A 25,085-nucleotide genomic window follows, 5' to 3' on the forward strand; every position below is an offset into this window, starting at 1 on the left:
AGTTAGTTAAGAAAGGAAATTAAATCATCAGGGAATTCTAGACAAGAAGGTTAGTGTGCTATGCTACGTTTTTAGGTGGTAGATAAAAGGTTAAAAGGTTTATTTTCAGTAAAATTATGAATAAGGCATGGATTGTTTAAATCAGTATGACACTTCTTTTCTCCCAACAAGCACAGAATAAGGTAACCAAACAACCTACATAAACAGGGAGGAACTGATGGTTGCCCCAGACTGCAGTTTCCACGGGCCTGGGTCTGGAGCCAGACTCACCCCTCTAGGTGGCAGAAACAAGGCAGGGGCCCAGGCCTCTAAACTGTTAGTTCTGGCCTTTGCTGTTATCAGCTGTTCTGGCCATGGGGAAAAACCAGAGCAGCAGCTTGGGCAGGTAGTAATTCTGGGTCCTTGGAGATCTGTGAATACCTTAGATGGGACGCTCTTTGCCTGGACCCTAAACCCTGACCAAATGCCTGCTGATAAAGATACTTGCAGGAAGGCAGATCTCTGTGCTTCCCTGGGAGAGAGGAACAAGGGCTGGCGGTGGAAAACTCTTTTTACACGTAGCCCAAAGGCATAGAAAACAGTTCTGAACTAGGAAATTAATCCCCAAACATGTAACAGTAAGGGAAGTCAGCTACAGCAAAAAATCTACAGCAAAGAACAGCCACTTTTACTCACAAAGCAACAACGGTAAAAGGCCTGGCCTTTTGGTTTAGCCTTTGCCAGATCCCTTGGTTCTGATAAGTCGCTCATGAAAAGATGGCGGAGCTGTATACACTGTGGCTTCTAAGACCCCTGCCACCTTAGAGCTCCTCCTCTTTTCTCTAGTCCCTTGTCCAGATAGCCAACAGTTTCCCCAGCCTGTCCCTCGCCCTGCCTGCCAGTCCCTGGCACCTTTTCCTCCTGTCTTCTTCCATTGCTGCCAAGGATGAGCCTGGGATACACCTTGGCAACGTCACCCAGGCTCGCAGCCTTGTGGCACTTCCCGAAATTGTGCAGCCTTTAAGGTGTCTAGGAGAGGGGAGGGTACCAACACTGTCACACTGACGTCCAGGACCCGGGGCCGACTCGGGATGGAAGAGAATGGCAAGAAGTGGCTTTGACTCCAGAAGCCCAGGGTCTTCCTCGTGGTGCTGATGGTGGGCCTTCCTGGCTGGTCCCTAGCACCAGAAGGAGCGCAAAGACGTGGTTCTGAAAGGAAACCTAGCAAGTCCCATAACCACCACAGCAAGGAGGCCAAGAGCAAGCTCAAATGGATCAGCTCTAAGACTTCTGTCACCTGTAGACGGTGGGTGGAGAAACCCCACGTAGCCAGGCAACGCACATAAACACAGGAGCTTCCTCATCCCAGATTGGCCTTCAGCATATGTCCAACTTTCCTCCTCTTCCTCCTTCTCCCCATCTCCTCCATGTAAGCATTGTAGCTTAGGTGGAAAGGCATTCTGGCAGTCGGGAGCCAAGAAATACCACAAAGTCACCATAAGCATTACAGCACCAGGGAAAAGTTTGCCCGATGCACATAGTACCAATTGCGCTCCCGCAGGGGAGAGCTTTCCCCAGCGAAGGAGTTACATGGCTCTGCTCAGGCTCTGGTGAAAGCTGTTGGAGCTGGGCTCCCCGATTGGCCAAAGTGTCACATCTCACAACAAACCTCACTCGAGAGACTTGTTGGGGAGGAAGACTCCAGGAGGGTGGTTACCTCTAGGGTAAGACACAGCATGAACTGAACAGGGTACAAAGCTTCTGTAGGGTTTCCTGGAGGGGGCGGGCAGAACTTTCCAGGGGGGCTTAAGATTTGTGGATTTTTATGGCCTAAATCTGGGCTCAGGAGTTGCTGGGATTTTGTGCTCAGGAGCCTCAGGTGGAATTCCACAATCTTGTCGCTGGGGCAAGCTCAGGGATTGGCAGGATTTCAAGTCCTAGTCCTGGAGTCTAATTGGGGTCAGGGTGGTTTTCCTTGACCCGTTTTACCCTCCACTCCAGATCCTCAAGACCCCCTCCATCTGAAGTTGCAAGATCCTCCAGGCTTGGTGCTCCACTTTTCGGCTCTAGACAATGTCAAAAATTATTCTCCTGTCTCTGCCTCTCAGTGCTGAGGCTACAGGTATGGAGTACCAAGTATTTGTCATGAGCCAGTATCAAATCTTTGTACCTGTTGGCAAGAACTTGACTATCCTAGAGTGTTTGGGTACAGAAAATTCTACATGTACAAGGTCAAACCTCCATGCTCCGCATTGCCTTCACCTATTCTCAGCACTAGAATTTTTTTAAAAACAAAACTTGGAGATCTTGGTCAGTTGTGGTAGTGTAGTTATTTAGTTCCAACGCTCCAGTGGCAAAACAGATAAATCTCTGTGGGAAGGAACGGCCACTTGTTTGTCCCAGCTGCCCAGCTAGCTTACACCCAAAATAACCACACAGAAACTGTATTAATTAAAACACTGCTTGGCCCATTAGCTCTAACTTCTTTTTGGCTCTTACATATCAGTTTAACTCATCTCCATTAATCTGTGTATCACTATGTGGCTGTGGATTACCAGAGATTCTAATCTGCATCCATCTCAGGCAGAAGATCCATAGCTTCTCTCACTCTGCCCTTCTTCCCAGCATTCAGTTCTGTCTTCTTCGCCTATCTAAGTTCCGCCCTATCAGGCCCAAAGCAGTTTCTTAATTCATTAACCAATGAAGGCAACACATGAACAGAAGAACCTCCTACACCATTCAAGGATAGTCTAGAATACAAAGCAAGTTTCTGGCCACACGGGGCTACAGAGTGAGACCCTGCCTCAAAAACATAGAACAAAAAGTTGAAATTTTCTCCTTTCTCTTCAATAATGTACTTCGTGAAATAAAAGACATACGCAGAAGACACCAGATGGATGTACGTGGTTCTGCCAAATTAACATACAAAGAAAAAAGAAGTCTCATTTTCACAAAACAAAAGCACATGTGGTGTATTTAGTGAGATAATTCAAAACAACCCATCACATCCACAGTGATAAACTCTGTAGTTCTTTCTTAAACATCTGTTATGTCTAATATTTTTAAATGTGCAAACTTTAAAATCTACAAATGTTTATGAAATTTTTGATAAGATCATCTGTTGGTTTCCAGCATAGAACCATCAATACTCTATTCAACACTAACAGAGTAAATCAACCTGCTATATACCTAATGAATAAATTGTTCATAGGGAGTCCTTTCAAAGTGGGTATTCACTCAACATATTCTGTTGAAATAATTTTAATTATTTCATATCATTAGCTATCAATGGAAACTGCACAAAGTAATTTGAGTTTTTAATTTATTTTAATCTATATAATCATTCTGTGATATATGGGTTTTGTTTTGTTTCCATTTTCTAAAAACTAAGGGTGAGGGACTAAGGAATTACAAGGACCACACAATATATCCACAGCCAATATTCTGACCAGGTCCAGAATTCATCACTAGGCAACGCCAACATTGAAAGAGTTCTTTAAAATATTTCCTCAATCGTAGAGTCATCCCTAAGATCCTAATATAGATTCTGTGAGGCCTCTTTAAAGTAGACATTTTCTAGTCAAATATTTATGTCTTTTCTCTTTTAACTGTTTCCAGTTTTTCCAACACCATGCTTTTAGGAGCTGTCCTAACTATGGGCATCAATTTGCAGAGACAGCATCTGTCTGTACATGTCATTGTCCTGGGCTCTGTTAATCACAAAAGAAACGCACATCTTTCTGAACAGAATGAACTAATTATGAGATTGCTTCAGTTCTATTTTGGTTTTATTTATTATTGAACATCCCTATGCTCACAGTTATTTCTGTCTCGATTGAACTACAATGTAGTCACACTTGATAAGATTTATTCTATTCCATTTTGTTAACTGGTAACTACACCACAATGACAGTTAAAACAGGGACTGAATTTCAGGGATTACTTAAACTTAATGACTATACATCATTTGAAGAGCTATTCAAAAGCTAAAGAAGTGGAAGATGAATTCTTATAGAAATTGCTATTTTATATAAACACTGCGGGAGAGAAGTTGAATTTTAGATGTCTAGAAAAGACTGCATCTTTACAATTTTTGAAAAGCACATGAGAAATTTGAAATTTAAAGTGAAGTAACCTATATAAAATACAAGAAAAGAGTCTAATACATTTTAACAACTTCATTAACAATAAACAGTATGCAGAATAACAATAATGGGAAGAAACTCTGTCCTGGTTAGTATTTCTGTCAACTTAAAACAGGTGAGGGTCACCTGAGACCTTCGTTGAAGAAATTGCTTCCATGAGAGCAAGTCTGTGGGTGTTTCCTTGACTGCTGATTGATGTGGGTGGGCCCAGCCTACTATGGATGGTGCCGCGCCTGGGCTGGTGGTCCTGGGTGGTGTAATGAAGTCGGCTGAGTAAGCCATGGAGAGAAAGTCAGTGAGCAGCACTCATTCATGACCTCTGCTTCAGTTCCTGCCTCCAGGTTCCTGCATTGGGCTCCTGCCTTGACCTCCCCCATTGATGAACTGGTACAGCTGTGAGCTAAACCATTTCCTCACTGAGCTGTTCTTGTCTGACATTTTGACACAGTGACAGAAAGCTAAGTCACAGAATCACTAGAAATGTTATGACAAAACCACTACTTTTGCATTTTTGATAGTGCCTTACAATTGAAACAAGAAAATCAATTTATTAATGGTTTTCAACAGGGTACTTAACATACTTACTGTCAAAGCTGTTTCATTTTGCCAAAGGCTATATTAAACAGATTTTAAATGGGAATACTTAAACAAGTGTTCTGTGAGACTATCATGGCAAAATGCTTGCCTTATTTAACTTTTTCAAACCACCAGAATTATTTGTAATTTATTTAATTCATTCTGAAGTATTGATTCAGTTAGTTTTGAAATTTCTGTCAATATTACCATCCATATTACTTAAATTATAGCTACTACAAAATGTTAGGTAAGATTTATCCACTGGTTGAACAGGAAGAGTCTGAAGTGAGACGGCTTGGAAAGTCACGCAGAGTGTTTAGCAGAGTCCTGGGTACAATGAAGGATGATAAAACAGAGTTTTATTATTAGATACATAGATAAAAAATCTCATTTAATACAATAACCCAAGGTTATCTTTACTACACAAATGACAAAATCTAAGACAAAGTAAGTTAGGTCATCCAAAGTTAAAATGTATCAGACACAAAGACCTTTACACACAGAGAGGTTTCCTGTTATTGTCACCTCCTGTTAGTCTTCTTGGGTCTCACATGACTTTCCTCTTCCACACAGCTAGGTTATTAGACTCAGACCTCACTCACTCAGACTCCTGCGTTCTCTCGAGGGTTGATCAGAGGTACCTGGACTCCTACCGCATACTTGCCTGTGATGTCACCTTTGTTATTACAAACTAAAACTCTGTCTCATAACAGTGTCTTTACCAAGCCCTGCCTTCTTTTGTGAATATTCCTACTCTTACTAAAGTGTGCCTAGTAGCTACTTAAGCATTTAAATGAACCAATTAACTGAAAAAAAATGGAATAATTGAAACATTGTAAGAAAGGAAACAAAGCGAATTTGCAGAAAAACATCACGCATCTCCCCAATGATTTAAGCAGTCACATAAAATTTTTGCATCTCTTGTACCTGAGATAGACGTGGTAAATCACCAAGTCCTCTGAACCAGAACTTCTAACATTGCTAAAATTAAGAAATTTGCTAAGTCAGTTCTAGTCAACCTACAACCCATTGAAAACTTGAAGAGACTTCCAAAAACATGCAATTTACTGTGCAGGTCAGTGTTACAATGGAGAGGCTGAGAACACAGGGGTGTGTTGGCTAGACCTTCCCTCTGAGATGGAGAACTTTCTCAAGACAAACCCAGCTTTTCTCAGGGAGATCTGTCGACATGTGACACATTTTAGCGTTTGCCCAAAGATCTAGTGTTCACCACAGAGGTCAGGTCAAGCTTGCTTAAAGTGACGCAACTGAAAACATAAAACTCTTAGTAACTTAAATCATACAATATAGAAATCGATACTCTAATAATAACACATATTTTAGTCTAGGTTCAATTACATTTACCTAATTATGAAATCCAATTGTATTAATATGACACAACAATTTGTTATTCATACCAGTAGGCTTATTCTTAATTTGAAAAATTGCAGAATTTTGAGACTCTATAGATATAATATGTCAGTATTATTGTGAGGATTCTTTTGGACACCGAAGAAAGAAACTAGGTCAGAAACTATTATCTTATACAACTGGATAAGAAGTACATTCTTAACTGTCTAGCTGACCGTTTATTTTAGCCTATGATAAGTTCTTAAAGAAAAACAGTATTTTAGGCAATATAATTTTAAATATTTACATACCTGCTGTGAGTTATCTATAGTCTCCTTGCCACTGATTTTCTCTTTCAGTGGGATTGCCACTGCCTTAGGTTCTGTAATTACAGTAAATTATGAAAAACAATCACCTAAAAACAAGTATTTCTGGTAACACCAACAGAACTCCTTTGAAATTAGACATCATTTTACTCAATTTAGTAAAAGTCGCTTGTGAAGAATATTTATATTTTGAGATAAACTTCCAATTATCTAAAATATTACTATGTTACTTGGGCAGACCCTAAATGTTGCCATGTTTGAGATCTGTAAACACTCAGAAGATCTATTCATCCACCAAAAAAAAAGTGAACTTTCTGGAAATATATTTTTGATGACAGAAGTTACAAAATAATCCCACATTAGCTCAGAATTACATGTAATAAAGGGTTATTTATTTAGGGGAGACTCACAGGTTGGTGTGGGAGAATTGTCTGTATTCTGTCAATCATATTTTAATAAAACGCTGATTGGCCAGGTAGGCAGTATAGATGGGAAAGCCAGACAGGAAGTAGAGGTGGAGCAAAGAGACTGGGAGTATTCCGGAAAGCAGGAAGCTCCCTCCGCAGTTCTGCCTAGACCACCGGAGAGGAAACATGTAAGCTGCCCAGCTGGAAAAGGTACTGAGCCATTATGGCTAACATAGATAATGATAATGGATTAATATAAGTTACAAGGACTAATAAGAAGCCTGACCTAATGGGCCAATCAGTTTATAATCTTATGGAGTCTTGTGTGTGATTTTCCCTGGGAGTTGCTGGCTGTGGGGTACTGGGTGGGACAGGTACCCCAACAAGCCGGCCGTCATGTTACATATGGCGCCCAGTGTGGATAACTGCATCCAAATAAAGCCTGAGAAAGCTTGGGAAGTAATTCTAGAACAAAATGACAGCATTGCGTGTGGTTTCTTGGTAGCAGCAATTTCTCAGGTCTGCTCTGCTTGCTAGAGGCAAGCAAACACTCTCTTCTAAGAGAGGCTTCCTGACTCAGCTTTAGCTGCAAAACCTTGCAGCTCTTTTAAAAGGTCCTGCCACGAAACACTTAAACGGTGTTGATGAAAAGCTGAACACATGCTTTTCGGCTTTCAGCCGTAGCAGGAAAAAAGTTGTGCTGCTGTTTTAAAATGCCTGCTTTCTGGGCTGTCCTGCCAGGACAAACTCTGACTCTTGCAGGCAGGCAGTCCGACTGAGTGTGGTCTGTTAGCAGAATGCTGCAGCTTGCTTGCTGACACAGACTTTGAAACGTCATAGAGTTGTGGCAAGAAAAATGGCTGCAGCCGGTACCTCAGCCACGAGTCTGGAAAGCTAAGGAATGGGCTGGATCTAGCTGTCAAAGCCACGGCTTTCATCCTCTCCTTAAAGACTCCTGTAGTCAGGAAAAGAGAGATATACAGTAAAGAGAGATTCAAAGAGGTAGAAAACCTCTAAATGGTTTACAGTGTGTTAAAAATATATGCAGGCTAAAGGTTAAAATCATTAAAAATAAAAAAGAAAGAGAGAAGTAGGGTGTGGTGATACACACCTTTAATCCCAATGCCTGGGAGCAAGAGGTAGATTGACCTCTGTGACTTTAAGGGGCAGAGGTAGATTGACCTCTGTGACTTCAAGGTGTGGTAGTATACACCTTTAAACCCAATGCCTGGGAGGCAGAGACAGACAGATCTCTGAGTTCAAGGTGTGGTAGCACACACCTTTAATTCTAGCACTGGGGAGGCAGAGACAAGTGGATCTCTGTGAGTTCAAGGACAGCCTGGTATACAGAGTTATTCCAGGACAAAGCTATACAGAGAACCTGTCTCAAAAAGTAAAAGTAAAAATAAAAGAAATAGAGGTTAAAGTAAAGCCGCATAAAGATGGAAAATACACAGAGAATCTTGATACTGTATGCTATTATGCTCTCTTTGAATTGTTTGAATGCTGAGGAAGGAGCAACAGCTGCTAAAAGACGTTTGCTTATAAATGCTGCAGAATTAATCCAAGATAGGTATTTTGAAAATACCTTGGCTTCAAAATTGAAGTCAAAAGGTATGTTACTTTGGAGAAGAGATTTTGCTTTCGTTTTCACAGAAAATGTGAGGCTGTGGATTCATTCTGAGTTAAGAAAAATCAGGTTCGAAAAAGGAAGACCACCTGAGAAACCTCCGATAGGAACAGATGGCCCAGATGACAGAATTCTACGTGCAGAACAGATTCAAGACTGCTGCCTGAGATGATCAAGACTCACAGGATACTTCAGTCAGGACTTGATTATAACTCTAAATTTTCTTTAGATTCCCATAAGATCATCAGCGCCCCCAACCAGCAGAAAGTAGCCTGAAATACTATGCCCACATTCCCAACAAATGGACTATGGGTATTTTCCTTTTTTTTTTTTAAAAAAAAAAGAGGGAAATGGTATGGGAGAATTGTCTGTTTTCTGTCAATCATATTTTAATAAAACACTGATTGGCCAGGCAGGCAGTATAGGCAGGAAAGCCAGACAGGAAGTAGGGGTGGAGCAAAGAGACTGGGAGTATTCTGGAAGCAGAAGCTCCCTCAGCCATTCCTGCCCAGACCACTGAAGAGACAACAACATGTGAGCTGACAGGTGAAAGAGGTACCAAGCCATATGGCTAACATAGATAATGATAATGGATTAATATAAGCTACAAGGACTAATAAGAAGCCTGACCTAATGGGCCAATCAGCTTTATAACTTATAGAGATCTCTGTGTGATTGATTTTCTCTGGGACTTGCTGGCTGTGGGGTACCGGGTGGGAACAGATACCCTAACAAGACAGCCCTTCATGTTACAACAGGTCACTGTCCTAGATCACAGTCCTCTGCATGAACGGGGAACAGGAACAGAGTCTAGCAGCCGGAAGGGAGAGCCGGAAGTAGGAGAGGAAGTGCACTCTTTACAGCTGTATTTATAAGAGACCACGCCCAAGTGGGCTGGTATCTTAAAGGCTATTGGCCAAAGGAGCTCCCACAACATATTTTAAATCATATTTTAAAATATAATGGGAAACAAGTCCATCCTGGGATGGTGTGAACAGCAGTGCATGTAAGCGCTGCATCAAGACATCGAATTCTTCCTTCATTGATACCTACCATGTTAATGAGTCAGCACTTTTCATTGTACCTGGGGGGGCGTTAACTACTGGGGTGGCAGTCAGTAAACCCCACAATCCTTCTGTCTCCGCCCCCCCCCCCCCAGTACTGGGATTACAGCACTCTTGTGTTGGTATTTGCATGTGCTGACATTTATTCTAAGATAAAACTTGTTCTCATTTATTCTAAGATGGAAATAACAGTGGGAAAGAAGGGGTCACTTGTAGAGTGTGTCCTTCTCCTGTGAGGCACACTGTTTTAGAAACCAGCTCCAAAAGGGAAAATAATGAACACTGAAATAAAATGGAACAGGAAGGTGAGACATTCCCATGGGTGAATATGTTTGGTGACCAAACTATTGCCCATTGTATAGTATTACATCCTGCTTCCTGATTACAGATCAGATACAAGACTGGTTAACACTACTAACTTAAATGGGGCATAAAATGGTGTGGAACACACTTTAGACACAGAGTGTGAATATACTTAATGCCAAATCAATTAAATTTAATTTCCCTTTTTATTTTATAATTTAAAGAGTTATTTTAGTTTTAATTATGCACACATGTATGTTTGTGGAATTAAATAAAGATAGCCACAGTAAAGCCTGGCAGTGGTGCTGCAGGCCTTTAATCCCAGCACTTGGGAGGCAGAGGCAGGTGAATCTCTGTGAGTTTGAGGCCAGTCTGGCCTACAAGAGCTTGTTCCAGGACAGGTTCCAAAGCTACAGAGAAATCCTGATGGCTTGGGCAGGGAAAGCTATCCACAGAGACCAGAGGCATCAGCTCCCATAAAACAGGAATTATAGGTAGTTGTGAGCCACCTGAGGTAGGAACTGGGACCTGAATTTAGGTCCTTTGCAAGAACAGCATGCACTTTTAACTGTTGGGCCATCTCTTCCTTTGGTTTTCTAAAAATAAAAAATAAAAAAAAATGGTCCTTGCCATATCTACAGGGTGAGTCAGAAGCTCTGGGTTCAAGCTCATGACTTGCGTTATTACCTTTGTATATATTACCTTTGTGTACAGGTTCAGGTGTGCATCAGGGATCCAGATCAGCACTAAGCACTTTAGCTTTTGGAAAAACTCATAAGTCTTCTAGTAAATGCTATAGATCTCTACAGATAATGAAAATCTCATAAGTCTTCTAATAAATGCTACAGATCTCTACAGATAATGGAATTATAAACTGGAGAATTTAGAGTACTAAGTTATAAAAGTAGAAACATCTAAATTAAATCTTCCATTTAAAAACCTTTTTCTTGAGTCTGATCCGTCTTATCTGTGTGATTTTCACTCCCTAGGACTGGCCCCATGCCCTATGCAGCAGCCTAGTCTGGCTCTCACCTACCCAGGCCATATCACCCTCCAGGCTTTGCTCACACAGCATCTGGAAAATTCCCTGGACCTGGCCTGACTTCATCAGACAGGCTTAGCCCAGGGAGCACATGGTGCCCATATCCACCTCAGCGAGTGATGAGAACCTTACCGGCTGGCACCATCCCCAACCCTCAGAGGGTCTTGTATTGGTCACACAGCCAGTATACTGGTCTTGCCTGGTGAGTATGCATGATCCCAGCCTATTCACGCCATCCTCACAGCTCCATAAGTAGCTCATGTACCTCAGCTTGCTCTCTTGATCACCACTAAACTGGAATCACACTGTCTCTCAAATCCAAAATCAACAGTGAGTATCTGAAGAATTGACCAACCAACTCATACCTGATTTGAAATCAATCAAGACTGGACAATAAAAACAAAAACAAATTTCTACCCAAAAGAGGCAGTCGAGAATCTCACAATAGACACTAAGCCCACATCCCCATGTCTCATAGAGAAGTGCAAACAACATGGAAGACCCACAAACTCACTAATCCTACAAAAGCGTTCTCCAATGAGAAGTACCTAAATGAACCCCAGGGCACAGAACTTAATTATTGATAATTTATCAATAATTCTAGGGGTTTAAGGGAGACGTAGACAACAGCGCGAGAAAACTAGTGATAACAATAAACACCTGAATGGTGCCAAAGAAAATAACAACCACAAAACAAAAATGAAACGAAGAAGATAACCCAGGATTTGAAAACATATTCAGTAAAAGATAGGAATACTGAGAAGAACTCAAGCTGAAATGAAGATGTAATTGAAAAACCTCAAGAACCCCATCAGAAAATTCAGGGAGGTAGATATCCTCATAAGTAGAATAAATCAAGTAGAAGACAGCAGACAATTCCAGATTTGGAGTACAGGAATTAGACCTCAGAGCAGGGAAAGTGAAGAGGTTAAACAACTGAAAGGAACATGGAGGAACTGAGGCACATCATGAAAAGACAAAGTCTTTGAATCATAGACACAGACGGATGAAGAAGAGTCCCAGGTCAATGACATAGAGCATACCTTCAAATCCATGACAGAAGAAAACTCCTCCCAAATCAAGGAAAAACATACCTGAACCAATACAAAAAGTACACAGAATACCAAGTAGATAGAGGCAAAAAAGAAACTCCCCATATTATAGTTTTAAAAACTAAATAGACAACAAAAAATATTGAAAAGTGCAAAAGAAAACCACAAGTCACATGAAAAGGAAAACCTATCAGAATAGCATTGAATTGTTCAATGGAAATTTTAAAAGCCAGAAGAACCCAGAGTAAGGCAGTCGACACTGTACCCAACAAAATTATCTGTCAGAATTGAGGGAGAAAATAAAAATTTTCCATGACATAAACAAGCTAAACTCCATCAAACCAGGTCTACATAGAATAACAGAAGTAATACTTTTGACTGAAGGAAGAAAAAAAAAGTATCCAAGAAACTATAGAAAGAAAATAAATGAAGCTACAATTGCTAAAACACAAACTAGTACTAATAATGTACAGAGAGAGGAGAGAGAAAGCACAGCTGCAGTCAAGACACTCCTTTCAAAAACAACTTTAAATATCAGTGGCCTCAACTCTCCCAAAAAAGACAAATGTTAGCTGAATGTGAATTCATCTTAGCATTAAAGACAGACAGCACCTTCAAGTGAAAGGGTGAACAGTGTTGCATGCAAATGGGACCAGGGGAAAGCAGGTGTCACTATCCCAATATCTGACAAAATACACTTCAAACTAAAACTAATCAGAATAGATAAAAAGGGCACTTCTTTTAATAAAGGAAACAATTAATGAGAAGATATTACAATCCTAAATATATATGAACCAAAATCTGGTACGGCCAGTTTCACAAAAAACACACTACTAGAATCAAAGACATAGATAGACTCCAATTCAATAAGAATAGATTTCAATGTCCCACTTTCTCTAATAAATAGGTCATCTGGAAAAAATAAGAAATGTCTAGATTAAATGACGTCATACATCAAATAGACTGAACAGATAACTAGAGACTATTTCACCCTAATACCAAAGAATATATTCTTCTCAGAAATCCACAGAAGCAGCTCTAAAACAGACAATATTCTGATATGTAAAACAAATCTTGATGAATACAGAAAAACTTAAATAACACCTTGTATCCTATCTGAAACACAATGCTATAAAGCTTAAACTCACTAACAAATACTAGCCAGTAATTCCAGAAATGCATAGCAACGTAAAAACACACTATTGAATGATGAATACGTCAAAGAAGAAAAAGAGACATTTTTTTAAGTTCCTGGGAACCAAATGAAAGTAACAAAGACACCACACCTCTGAGACGCATTAAAGGCATCCCTAGAAGAGACATGCGCAGCTCTGCATCCCTACATTAAAAAGCCAGAAAGACCATGAGTAAATGATTCTAGGAGCAGTTCAAAAATGTGGAAAAACAAGAATAAAACAAACCCAAATACAGAACATGGCAAAAAAAAAAAGATAAAAATCGGAATGGAAATTAGTGATAGAAACAAAGAAAACAACCAAGAGTTATCCCAGATGATCTAAGGGCTGGTTATTTGAAAAGATAAACAATATCGCAAGACCTTTGGCCCAACTATCCAGAAAGAGATTACCTAAACTAACAGAATTGGAGACCTCAACAAGCATCAAAGAAATTCATAGTATAAAAGAATTTTTTAAAACCTGCACTTCATTAAGGTAGAAAAATCTAGAAGAAATGGATGAATTTATAGATTCACAAAAGCCAAAGTTAAGCTAAGAGATCAACACCCTAAGCAGACCATAGCAAATGAGGAAATTAAAGCAGTATAGCCCTTCCATAAAAAGATCCCTGGATTCTCAGCAGAATTCTTCAAAGATCTACAACTAATACTTCTTAAGTTATTTTTTAAAAATAGAAACTGAAGGAGCACTTCCAGACTCCTATGAAGCCAGTAATACTGACGTTCAAATGTCTTTATATGGAATTTCCAATGTCCTGTTTTGTGTTATTGGTATCAGACCTATCATAAACCCCAGGATCCTGATCTCTACTCTAAATTCCTGTCACTTTGAACCAGGCCCAGTATTGATACTTCCCAAATTTGCTTTGCCCTGTTAATTTCATTTTTATTCTCTGCCATTGGGATCATTTGCTAATTTCATTCTTCTTGCAATGGGAAGACTAGACTCACTGATACATTCTATTATTAAAGAAAAAACACTCACCCATTAACTGATAAAGAAAGGTGCTGACCTTAGAATTAAGATAACTTGTAGGTTTCCTTTATCCAGAGAGGCTCCTTTACTATCTGTAAGTCGAAGATTCTTCACTACAGCCATCATTTGCTCTGTGGCATGAGCTCAGCTTCATGAGCTAGAGGCCTCTTTATTAGTTTCCTAAGATATTTTAAAATCCTGGAATCCTTATGCTTTTATTTTTCCTTATGATCATTAAAAAGAGGCATGAACCAAAGTAAAAATAGAAAAACTAAAAAGCAAGGAGGACTGAAAAATCAGAAAAGAATGTAGTTGTAGAAAAAAATAAGATAAGGAAACTTCATTTTCCTAGGTTCAGATGAGTGTTTGAAACAAAAGCCAGACTGAGAAAATTAGAGGGTGGATAAAACAAACTTGAACTCCTTTAGGTGGACGATGTTGCAAAGACAGTTTCAATAGAGCATCCCTCTCACATACTTCTCCATCTTGCTGTGTATTACATGTGATTTTGTAGCCACAGTTAACTGAGATCTGCCCTCAAACCTTTGGTGCAACAAAAGACACTTTTTGACAGTATTTTTTTTTAAGTATTAAGACGCATTCTCTCATTATAGCTGTGTTTCTTAGACAAACCCTAAAACAATTTAACATAAAATCATAATTTATTTTCTGAATTGACTTTATATGGATCTATTTCTTGCTCCTGTGCTATACAGGTGTTTCTCAGTCTATGAAGAAAATCAAGATAATTCATTATAGAATCACATAGTTTGACATTTACATCATGGGCTGGGTACTTGTTGATTGTGACTTGATGGAACAATTAAACTCTGAATGATAGTTGCTTAATTAGTAAAAAGAAATAAGTTATAACAGCACAGGTCTCTTTGCATGACTGTCATGATGACTATAATAAACATGCACTGAACATACAATATGGAATCAAAGACAAAGCACAGCAACACAAAGTTTCCTTTCATTGCATTCTATGATCACCTGACATTCTTTTTTAAATTTACAAATCCTACCTGATTGAAGAGCTATTTTCAGAACTCTGAAGTGCTATCAGCGCAAAGACACAATTTACCTTGTGCAGATAACATGATAATGCCAAGCATTAGAAGTGCAGCAGGGAAGCATGGGAACTTTCTACAGTGCATATGAATTATGTCACTGTAGGCAAGCAGTGTATTGAAAGTTATTTCCCTTTGTCTTATCGTGTATAAGAAGAATGGAGTTTATCAAAATGTGATGCCTTAAAGTAGATTGCCGTGTTATAACAACTATAATCCCAGCTGAGAGCAACAGCCTGACAGAACATGGAGTCAGCCACAGGATCAGCTTCTTCCCATAAACTGGCAGGGCCATGCAAACATTCCTGGCTGCCAGTGGAAAAGAGATCACGAGAAGAAATGTGAGACCCAATCATTCTAATCCTCTTCTAAAAGATGCTAAAAACTCACTCAGCTTTCACTGTCTCCTTCATATTTCCTTTGGTGCAAACAAGATTGAATGTCACTGGATATTTTGCCTCCCATTGAAGGAACTACCAGAATGACTGAACCCTTAAGAGTCTATTTGAGGCTGGAGATATGTCTCAGTGGACGCTCCTCCAGAGGACCAGAGTTCAATTCCCAGCACCCACATGGCAGCTCACAATCATTTATAATGCCAGATCCAGGGGATCTAATGCCATCTTCTGGCCTCTGTGGACACTGCATGCACATGGTGAACAGATACACATTCTAGCCGAACATACATATAAAATAAAATAAATAACTCTTTTAAAATTTTAAGAGTATATATATATATATCCTCAAACCACAGCTGATAGTAAGAGGAAAGTTTGCAAACAAGTACTGAGGCTAGGAGGGAGGTGCAACTACCAAGGATGAAGGACATGGACAATCAAATATAAATTACAGACATACCCGCCATCTCTCTCAAGTTTTCAGAATGTGACCACAGTTGGCTCTCCCTAGTGGGACAAATTAAATGTGATTTTTTTTTGCTCCTTGTAAAGTGTGGAAAAAACAACATAAGCTATGGGAAACATTACCTGGGGTTTGGGGATTTGGCGTCAGTCCGTGAGTACTTGCTTATCATTTGGAAGGCCCCAGGTTAATATGTTATGATTCATAACAGTAGCAGAATTATAGTTATGAAGTGGCAATGAAACAGTTCTATGGTTGGAGGTCACCACAACATAAGGAACTGAATTAAAGGGTTGCAGCATAAAGAGGATTGAAAACCACTGACTGTGGATTAGCGAGCACTTGCCTAGTGCAAGGCTCTAAATTCAATTCCTAACAGTACCTAGTAGAGTTAATGATTTTTTAAAACTAATATATATTTGGCCAACCTAGTATTTCTGTGTATTATAACAAGAGTTAGTTACATGAAATGGAGACATTTAAAAATGACAGACTTGATCGTGTATAGGTCCACTCCTACCTGAGGAGTTATTGGCGTTTATGGCTTCTTGTGGAGGAAGAGTTGGTTTTCCTCGAGGATGTTGACCCTGAGAAGCTACCCATGCCTAGTAGATGGTACCACATCCATGCATATGCAGGCAGCATGGAATGGGCTCATTGGATAGGGAAAGAGGGAAGGAAAGCACATGAAGCTGGAAGGGAAAAGTTATGGGTGTTATAGGTGAGGAATTGGAGTAGAAGAAATGGGAGTATGTTTGATAAAAGCACATTACATTCATGTGCAAATATTAGGAAAAAATATTTTAAAGCACAGAAACAGTAAATGAGTGTGATAGTCTAGACTGCATAGCTTGAAGATATAGAAGTCTCTAAACTAAGACCATGGAAACAAAAACAATAAAATGCTTTAACATTATTCACTTTAGTGATACATATAACTAAGTAAACAATGTTCAACTATGTAATGTGATATATTCTTATAAACAATTAAAAACATATTTTATAACATGCCCAATTTGCTGCAATGTGATGATTACTGTGACATATGATATACTAATTTTGAGAATCTTTTTCTTATATATACAAGGACATTTAAAGGATTTTAAGTGCCAAAATTAGTAATCCATTTTTCTCAAAACACTGTTTCAGATTGAAAATTCCATATAATAAATTTCTTTATAATTCTGAACTCTAAACTAGGAAAACAATGCAATTTACAGTTGGTATTGAAAACTTTTCTTTTAGAATTAGAACTTTCTTAGTCTGGCATTTTCATCTAGAATACAACTACCAAGAAATGTCTTACCTGATTTTTTCTCTGTTAAGCTTTGTACTAGGTTATACTCATACTCCAAAAGTATTGTCCTCCTGTCATACAAAAAAGTGTGGTACATGCAGCCATTACTTTAACATTGGTATAAAACCATGCCAAATTAAAATATTAAGAGTGTTTCAATTAGTATCAGGGTGTTTTGGTATAGTCATCAAAATTGTGAACTTGAATATATCTTATGAAACAATTAGGTTAAGGAATAATGAAGAAATGGTGATGAATCAAAGTCAACACATATACTAGGTCATCTTGACAAAATGGGAAGTATCATGGCATCTGATGTAGTCCTAACTTCATAACCAACAGTTATTTCTAGACAGGGTTTCTCTTATGATAAAATAGACTTCTAAAAAAAAATAAGGACTTTCTTGCTTTAAGTCACCAAGTTACTATGAAGACTTAACAATATAAAAATAATAATAGAAAAACAGAAAAGTAATAGAATAATTTGTATCTTAACAGTGAATCACTTTGAAAATCAAAATGAAACCTACATATATTTTTCTTCACAGAAACTAATGCTCCAATATTCTAGCTTTCAGCAAGCGTGAAGGGTGAGCGTGTTTACTAGCTGTTCAGTTATGTGCGGTTTACAGCTTAGACAATAATAGCTGCTGAATAGTTTAAAACTAAAATTCAGATTAATGTAAATTTTTCTTAAATTAGTAAAATGATTATTTATTACTTTTTAAAACTATTAAATTACAAAACCTAAATACTTCTGCTTTGCCAAATCCAATCTTAATCCACAGACCATTGTTACAAGGATGCCTAGGTTTCGTGGCTGTCACGGTGTTAGTGATTTTTCTGATGCGGTGATAAAATACTATAACTGAGGCAACTGACAAAAGGAAGAGTTTATTTATTTAATTGACTTCTGGATACAAAGGAATGAATTCATTATGGTTTGGAACAGATGCAGAGAATCACAGCTATAACTATCCAAATCCCTCCCCTCAGAGCTTAGGGAATCCTGCGAAGAGTAGGTAGAAAGATTGTGAGAGGCAGAGGGAGAGAAGAACAACCAGGAGAACAGTGCCCTCTGAAGCAACTAAACAAGGTATTTATGAGCTCACAGAGACTGGAGCAGCAAGCACAGGGCCTGCGTGGGTCTGCACTAGGTCCTCTGCATATATAGAATAGCTATTTGCTTAGTATTTTTATGGGACTCCTAACTGTGAGAATGAGTGGGTCTCTGACTTTTGTGCCTGCTCTTAGGACTTTTTTCCTTCTGTAGGACTGCTGTGCCAAACTTTGATAACATCATTTTGTTTTATAATTTGTAATATTTTTATAATATAAAATATAGTAATCTTGTTTCTTCATGTTTGGTTGTTGTCTCTTAGAAGCCTGTTTTTTTTCTAATGAGAGGCAGAAATGGAGTAAATCCAGAAGGAAGACAAGGTGGGAAGGAACTAGAAGGAGTAGAGGAATGAGAAACAGTAATCAGGATATATTATATGAGAAAAGAATCTATTTTCAATAAAAGAATATATATACATACATACATACATATACAAAAAAAAGAATCCATCATGTCAGGGAAGCATGAAAGCAGCAAGTAGCAAGCATGGGGACAGGAGGAGGAAGCCGAGAGTTCACATCTTTAAATATAAATATGAAACAGAGGAAGTGAATTGGAAGTCACATGAAGATTTTAATCCCAAAGCCCACCCTCAGTGACATATTTCCTCCTGCAAGACTGCACCACTTTAGGCCTGATGAGCTACTGGCTACCAAGTGTCCAAATGTCTAAGACTAAGAGAGATATTTTTTATTCAAGTCACGACAATCACCAACTGGTTTGGAAGATGGAATCATTTTATACATGTGCACTATTGAGAAGACACAATGGGACTCATGCCTGCAAATACAGGTCATCTTCTGTTTGGTGGCTTATTTGTGAGGCAAGATTTGAAAATATATTGAAATGTTGAGGAACAAATTCACATACCTTGGAAGATTTTCATATATATATATATATATATATATATATATATATATAAACTCTAGTGGCCAATCAAGTTTTCATGAAAAAAGTGATGTAGGTTTGGCCCATTCAGAAATGGGGCTGTTCAGACTATAAAGGAGTTTCTGTTTATTGTCAAAGAAGAAAAGAACCTTTAGTCTTGTCTTGTAAAATTATTGGACACTAGCTGATTTTTTGGAGGGATAACAACACATATTTGATGGAAGAAGAGCTAAAATTCTCTTAGGTAACAAAGCATAAAGCTTTAGGTACACATGTTGACTGCAAATAAAAGTTGTGAATAGATAGGAAGTCAGTTTACTGTTGATGGGTAGGGGTAAAACTATCACTCTTAGCTGTTTGTAGTAGTTTGAATGTAATCGTCCCCCATAATCCCATAATCTCACAGGGAGTGGCACTATTAGGAGGTGTAGCTTTGTTGGAGTGGGTATGGCTTTGTTGGAGGAAATGTGTCAATGTGGGGGGGGGGAGGCCTTGATGTTTCCTATGCTCAGGATACCACCCAGTGTGTCAGGCAACTTCCTGTTGTCTGCAAAATGTAGCATTCTCAGTTCTAGCACCATCTCTACCTACATGTTACCATGCTCCCTGCCATTATGGACTGAACCTCTGAAATGTAAATGAACCACCACAATTAAATGTTTCCTTTATAAGAGTTGCCATGGTCATGGTGTCTCTTTACAGCAATAGTAACCCTAACTAAGACACTGTTAAAGTAGAGAGCACTTTTGCAATAATATTGTGGTGAAGAAACACCATGACCATGGCAACTTTTATAAAGAAAATATTTAATTGGGGTGGCTCATTGACAATGTCAGAGGTACAATTACTATCATCATGCTGGGAAGCATAATAGTGCACAGGTAGATGTTGTGGAGAGGTAGTTGAGAGGCCTACATCTGGAGTAGGTGGGCCTTCTGTCTATGTGTTACTTTCATTGGTTAATAAAGAAACTGCCTTGGCTTTTTGATAGGGCAGAATTCAGATAGGTGGAGTAGACAGAACAGAATGCTTGGAGAAAGAAGCAGAGTCAGGAAGACGCCATGATTCCCCTTTCCAAGACGGACGCTGGCTAGACCCATGCCAGTAAGCCATGACCTCGTGGTGGCATACAGATTATTAGAAATGGGTTAGTCAAGATGTGAGAGTTAGCCAATAGCAGGCTAGAACTAATGGGTCAGGTAGTGTTTGAAAGAATATAGTTTCTGTGTAATTATTTCGGGTAAAGCTAGCCGGGCGGCGGGAAGCAGCCCGCTGCTCCTTTTACATACATCTTACAGGCAACAGGAAGTCAACTAATTGTCACACTGGGGGGAAGCTTGAGCAAAAGAGACCTGAAAGCCCACCCCCACAGTGACACACTTCTTCCAACAAGGCCACACCTCCTAATAGTGCCACTCATTTCGGAGCCATTTTCTTTTAAACCACCACAACATCCTAACTTAAAAAGAACATATGAAATGAAGAAACTGTTCTAATGATTATGTGACTATTACCACAAAAACTTAGAGATCTTAATCAATAAGGGCAATCAAGGGCTAGCTGTTGGTCATTACTGGACTGTAGGATCCGCTAATAACAAAACTGTAACAACAGAATCAACAAGGAAAAGAAGTCATGACTAGAATTTCTTCCTTTCCTCCTCTGACTTGTAAGAGAGGGTTGACGCACTTGTACTTATAGAACTAGCTGGTGTTCTGGAATTTCAAGTAGCAATGTGTAGAAGACAACTTCCTGGGATTTTCTGTTAAAATGGACGTTATAAGACTAAAATGAATAATTAAAAAAATCAAGATGTGACACTGCGTCTGATGCCCAAGGGTTGTGTTCAAAACTAAAGGAATCATTCTGGAATTCCTAAGTATGAAGGCCTTCAAACTCCTGAGACAGAGGTTAACACACAGGTTAACAATGTAACTCAATGGTACAGGCCCTGTATTCAGTCCCATTATTAAAAATGAAACTTGTCTTGGGATTAAAATTTCCCACACCATTTCTACTTCTAAATAATCCATCATTTTTCTTGGTTTCTAGCTGATGAGGTGAACTAACTCCATTCCATTTCAAAAGTACCTAAACTAACAATGAAATATCACTTGGTGTAATTATTTGAAATAATTAATATTAATTAGAATTACTTACACCTCACGATCACCTTCAATAGCATAATGTAAAGCAGTCCATCCAAATAAATCTTCAAAATTGATGTCAACACCTTGTTGAAGAATAAGGTTGACCATTTCCGATGAATCACATCTCACAGCATACATGAGAGAGTTTCTAAAATAAAAATAACTTGTTATGGACCTTAATATAGTTATTTGAATAGTTATTGGATATACTTTACCAAATAGTTCATCCAACTGTGTAGAATTATTAATAGACATGAGTATTTTGAGAGATCCATTATTCAACATTTTAAGTTATCTTCAAAACAAAACCTCTGGTAGACTTCTTTCCCACAATTCTGTTACTTAATAGGATTCCCAGCTTAATATCCTCTGATGGACAACTATGGTAATAAGGAAAATTTACCTGAAGTACATCAAGATTTTTACGATTTCTCCTTTTCTTCCATGGTTTAATGTAATATATTACAATTTATACTCATGTCAAATAAGTAAAATTATTTGTGTGTTTAGTATAATAACAGTAGCAATATAAAATGATATTGATAAAATAATGGCAAAGATAGCTATAGTACTTTAGGTTAATGATGCTGAGTAACACTGATGGGAACTGAGGTTAAAAAAAATATTAATTCCAACGTGACTCAATATGTTTGTTTTGCTATGTTGTTCAGGTTGACCTCAAACTCAGAGATACACCCACATTCATTATCTCCTGAATGCTAGGATTAAAAGTATTCAACCACATGCCAGGCAGTGGTGACACATGCTTGTTGGAGAAGGGTGCTGCTTGTTGGTTTCCAGTCACCCAGCTAGCTTAGACTGGAAATAGTCACACAGAAATCATATTATTTAAAACACTGCTTGGCCCATTAGCTCTAACTTCTTATTGGTTAACTCTTTCATCTTAATTTAACCCATTTCAAGTAATCATGGCCTACCAGCAAAGTTTCAGCACGTCTGTCTCTGGCAGCTCCATGGCTTCTCTCTGATTCCACCTTCCTCCTCCCATCATTCAGTCTAGCTTTCCCCGCCTAGTTTTGTTCTGCCCTGCCATTGGTCCAAAGCAGTTCTTTATTCATTAACCAATAAAAGCAACGCATAGACAGAAGGACCTTCCACACCACATGCCTTTAATCCCAGCATTCAGGAAGCAGAGACAGGAGGATCTCAGCCTGCTCTGCAAAAGCTAGTTCCAGGACAGCCAAGACCGTTACACAGAGAAACCCTATCTCAAAGAAAAAAAAGAAAGTATGTGCTACACAGCCAGCCCCATAGGAATGGTCCTACAACAATTTTTCAAGTGTATTATTACAGTTTTTATATATTAGGAATGTATTTACTGTAGTTTAGCCACACAGCACTGGGAAGTGATGCCAGCCAAAATCTAAGGGAGCTTGCTGCCTTTCAGTCTGGCAGCAGCAGATGACATCATCCATGTAGTGCTGACATGAAGAATGCAAGAGTTACAGGATTGTGGGGACAAACACCAAGGTTTCAGGAAGAAAAACAAACCCACGAGGCTGGGCAATGAGGAACAGGCTGGAATTTCCTACATAGAGCTGCTAATCTAGTTGTATGTTGAGTTGTGGATGGAATTCTAACTTAACAATGGAGAACGTGGGGTTGTTGGAGATGTTAGGTACACAGAAATCCTTGGGAAGAGTTCTCCCATATTCTCCCCATCATTGAGATACTATATCATGGTTTCCCTGCCAAAATAGATAATAAATTCTGAGGATATGAGCCAAAATAAACCATGCCTCCATTAATTTCCCTCTGTCATGTATTATGTCATGCCAATATGAAAAGTAACTGATGTATAATTATGCTTTATTTTATACTAAATACAGAATTTTCTTTAAAAAGTGTATCAAAACAAAATTAATACATTTTAGCTAATATAAGATCATATGTACTAATATTAGATTAAAAATTAAAGAAACTGGTCAATATTAATGAGAGTATGAACCCTACTATATATCATTCACTTTGAATTATTGAAATTCTAAGCTGGATGTGGCGGCTCATGCCTTTAATCTCAGTTAGCATAAGGCAGGGGCAAGTAGGTCTCTACAGTCAAGGCCAGTCTGGTCTACAGAGCAAGTTCTAGGACATCCAGAGCCACACAAAGAATCCTGACTGGGGTGGGAGGAGGAAAAGAAATACTATCGAGCAGATAATATATGCTTGGCTTCCAGTATATTCCTATAAGTTAATATTATTGTTTCTATTCATGTACTATTTTATGTGCATGGCTGTCTGCAGTTTAGAACAACATTAGAGGGTTTAAAGTCAAATGCTACCTTCTCTGAGAGTCAACCGCATGCACACTGGCTTCCGCCTTTACTAAGAACTGCGCCATATTCAGTCTGTTTTCCCTGAGAGCAAGCAATAGTGGTGTGAGGTTATCCTGCAAAACAACAAAATCAACTTACATTTCACAGACTCAATGGGCAAAAACAAGAAACAGAGTTTCAAGATGTGGGCTAGAGACAGGGATGAAGGATTTGGCATTGAAGCCAGCCTTTCCCTCCACCCATTCTGGTTTCACACAGGCTCTCCAGTTCTCATCAAAATGCTGCCCCTTGTTTACAGATAGAACATGAACACTAGACTTCTGCAACCCTCACTTGAGATAGTTTTGTGTCTATAAAACTTTGTTCCCTTATTAAATTCATCTTGATATTTTAGAGCCATTTAATTGCTCCCATCTAACCCCCAATATTCTTAAATTGTGGACTACTGATATCCTTGTTGTGTGTTTACCAATGGTTATTAAATTACCATTCACCTGTGATTTTTTTTTTTTTTGCTTTTTTTTTTTTGAGACAGGGTTTCTCTGTAGCTTTGGAGCCTGTCCTGGAACAAGCTCTTGTAGATCAGGCTGGTCTCAAACTCACAGAGATCTGCCCGGCTGAAATATTTTCTTTCTTTACAAAAGCCAAATGTCAAATTTTAAATTAAATTACAAATTGCCTACTCTAAAAATGTTCTATATTTCTAGATTGATTGTTGATTTATACTATAAATGCATTCAATTCTCCCAATGTTACTTACATGAATAATTTGTTGAAAGGATTTTTATCACCATTGTTACTGTTAGGTTTTCAGTGCTATCCCTGTACTGCTGGCTGGTCCTGGTTTCTATAAGAGCGCAGACTCAACAAGTCATGAGGAGCAAGCCAGTAAGCAGCACCCCTCCATGGCTTCTACAACCAGCTCTTGCCTTCAGGTTCCTTCCCTGTTTGAGTTCCCAGTACTGACTTCCTTCAGGGATGAGCAGTGATGTATAAGTCATATAAACCCTTTTCTCCCTAACTTGCTTTTTGGCCACAGTGTTTTGTTCCAGCAATAGAAACCCTAAGACACTGCCCTCTCCAAAATCTTCATAATGGTGTAGGGGACTCAAAGGGAGCTCCACTGAAGTGCAGAACACGTTAGGATCCTCGCCTTCTCTTGCTGCTGCCTCTCTGTACCCAGCATAAAGTAGTGAGTCTGTCACATCTATGGCACCTACTCATTTCTGAACCAAATAAATTCCCATGCTAAGTTACGTGACTCCCCTGGCATGGTCCAGGACTGTGGCTCAGATCATTTTGTATTTGGGGAAATGCTCGATATCGTATCTGATATGCCGACTGTGACATT

At 38.9% G+C, this 25,085-nt stretch overlaps 1 protein-coding gene across 1 annotated transcript in view; it reads right to left on the reverse strand.

Moving 5' to 3' along the window:
* Positions 1-3,754: 3,754 nt before the first annotated feature.
* Positions 3,755-25,085, reverse strand: part of LOC125417689 (uncharacterized) — a 41,254-nt gene continuing 19,923 nt past the window's right edge. Inside the window, exons 4-8 of the mRNA XM_048461254.3 lie at positions 23,741-23,847; positions 21,448-21,585; positions 17,289-17,350; positions 6,362-6,432; positions 3,755-5,027 (exon numbers count right to left, since the gene is read on the reverse strand). Of these exons, the coding sequence (XP_048317211.2) occupies positions 5,004-5,027; positions 6,362-6,432; positions 17,289-17,350; positions 21,448-21,585; positions 23,741-23,847 (402 nt within the window). The 3' untranslated portion in view covers positions 3,755-5,003. The remainder of the gene's footprint in view (positions 5,028-6,361; positions 6,433-17,288; positions 17,351-21,447; positions 21,586-23,740; positions 23,848-25,085) is intronic.

Source organism: Myodes glareolus, chromosome 14 (genome assembly GCF_982192425.1).
Source record: "Myodes glareolus chromosome 14, mMyoGla1.1, whole genome shotgun sequence".
NCBI lineage: Eukaryota > Metazoa > Chordata > Mammalia > Rodentia > Cricetidae > Myodes > Myodes glareolus.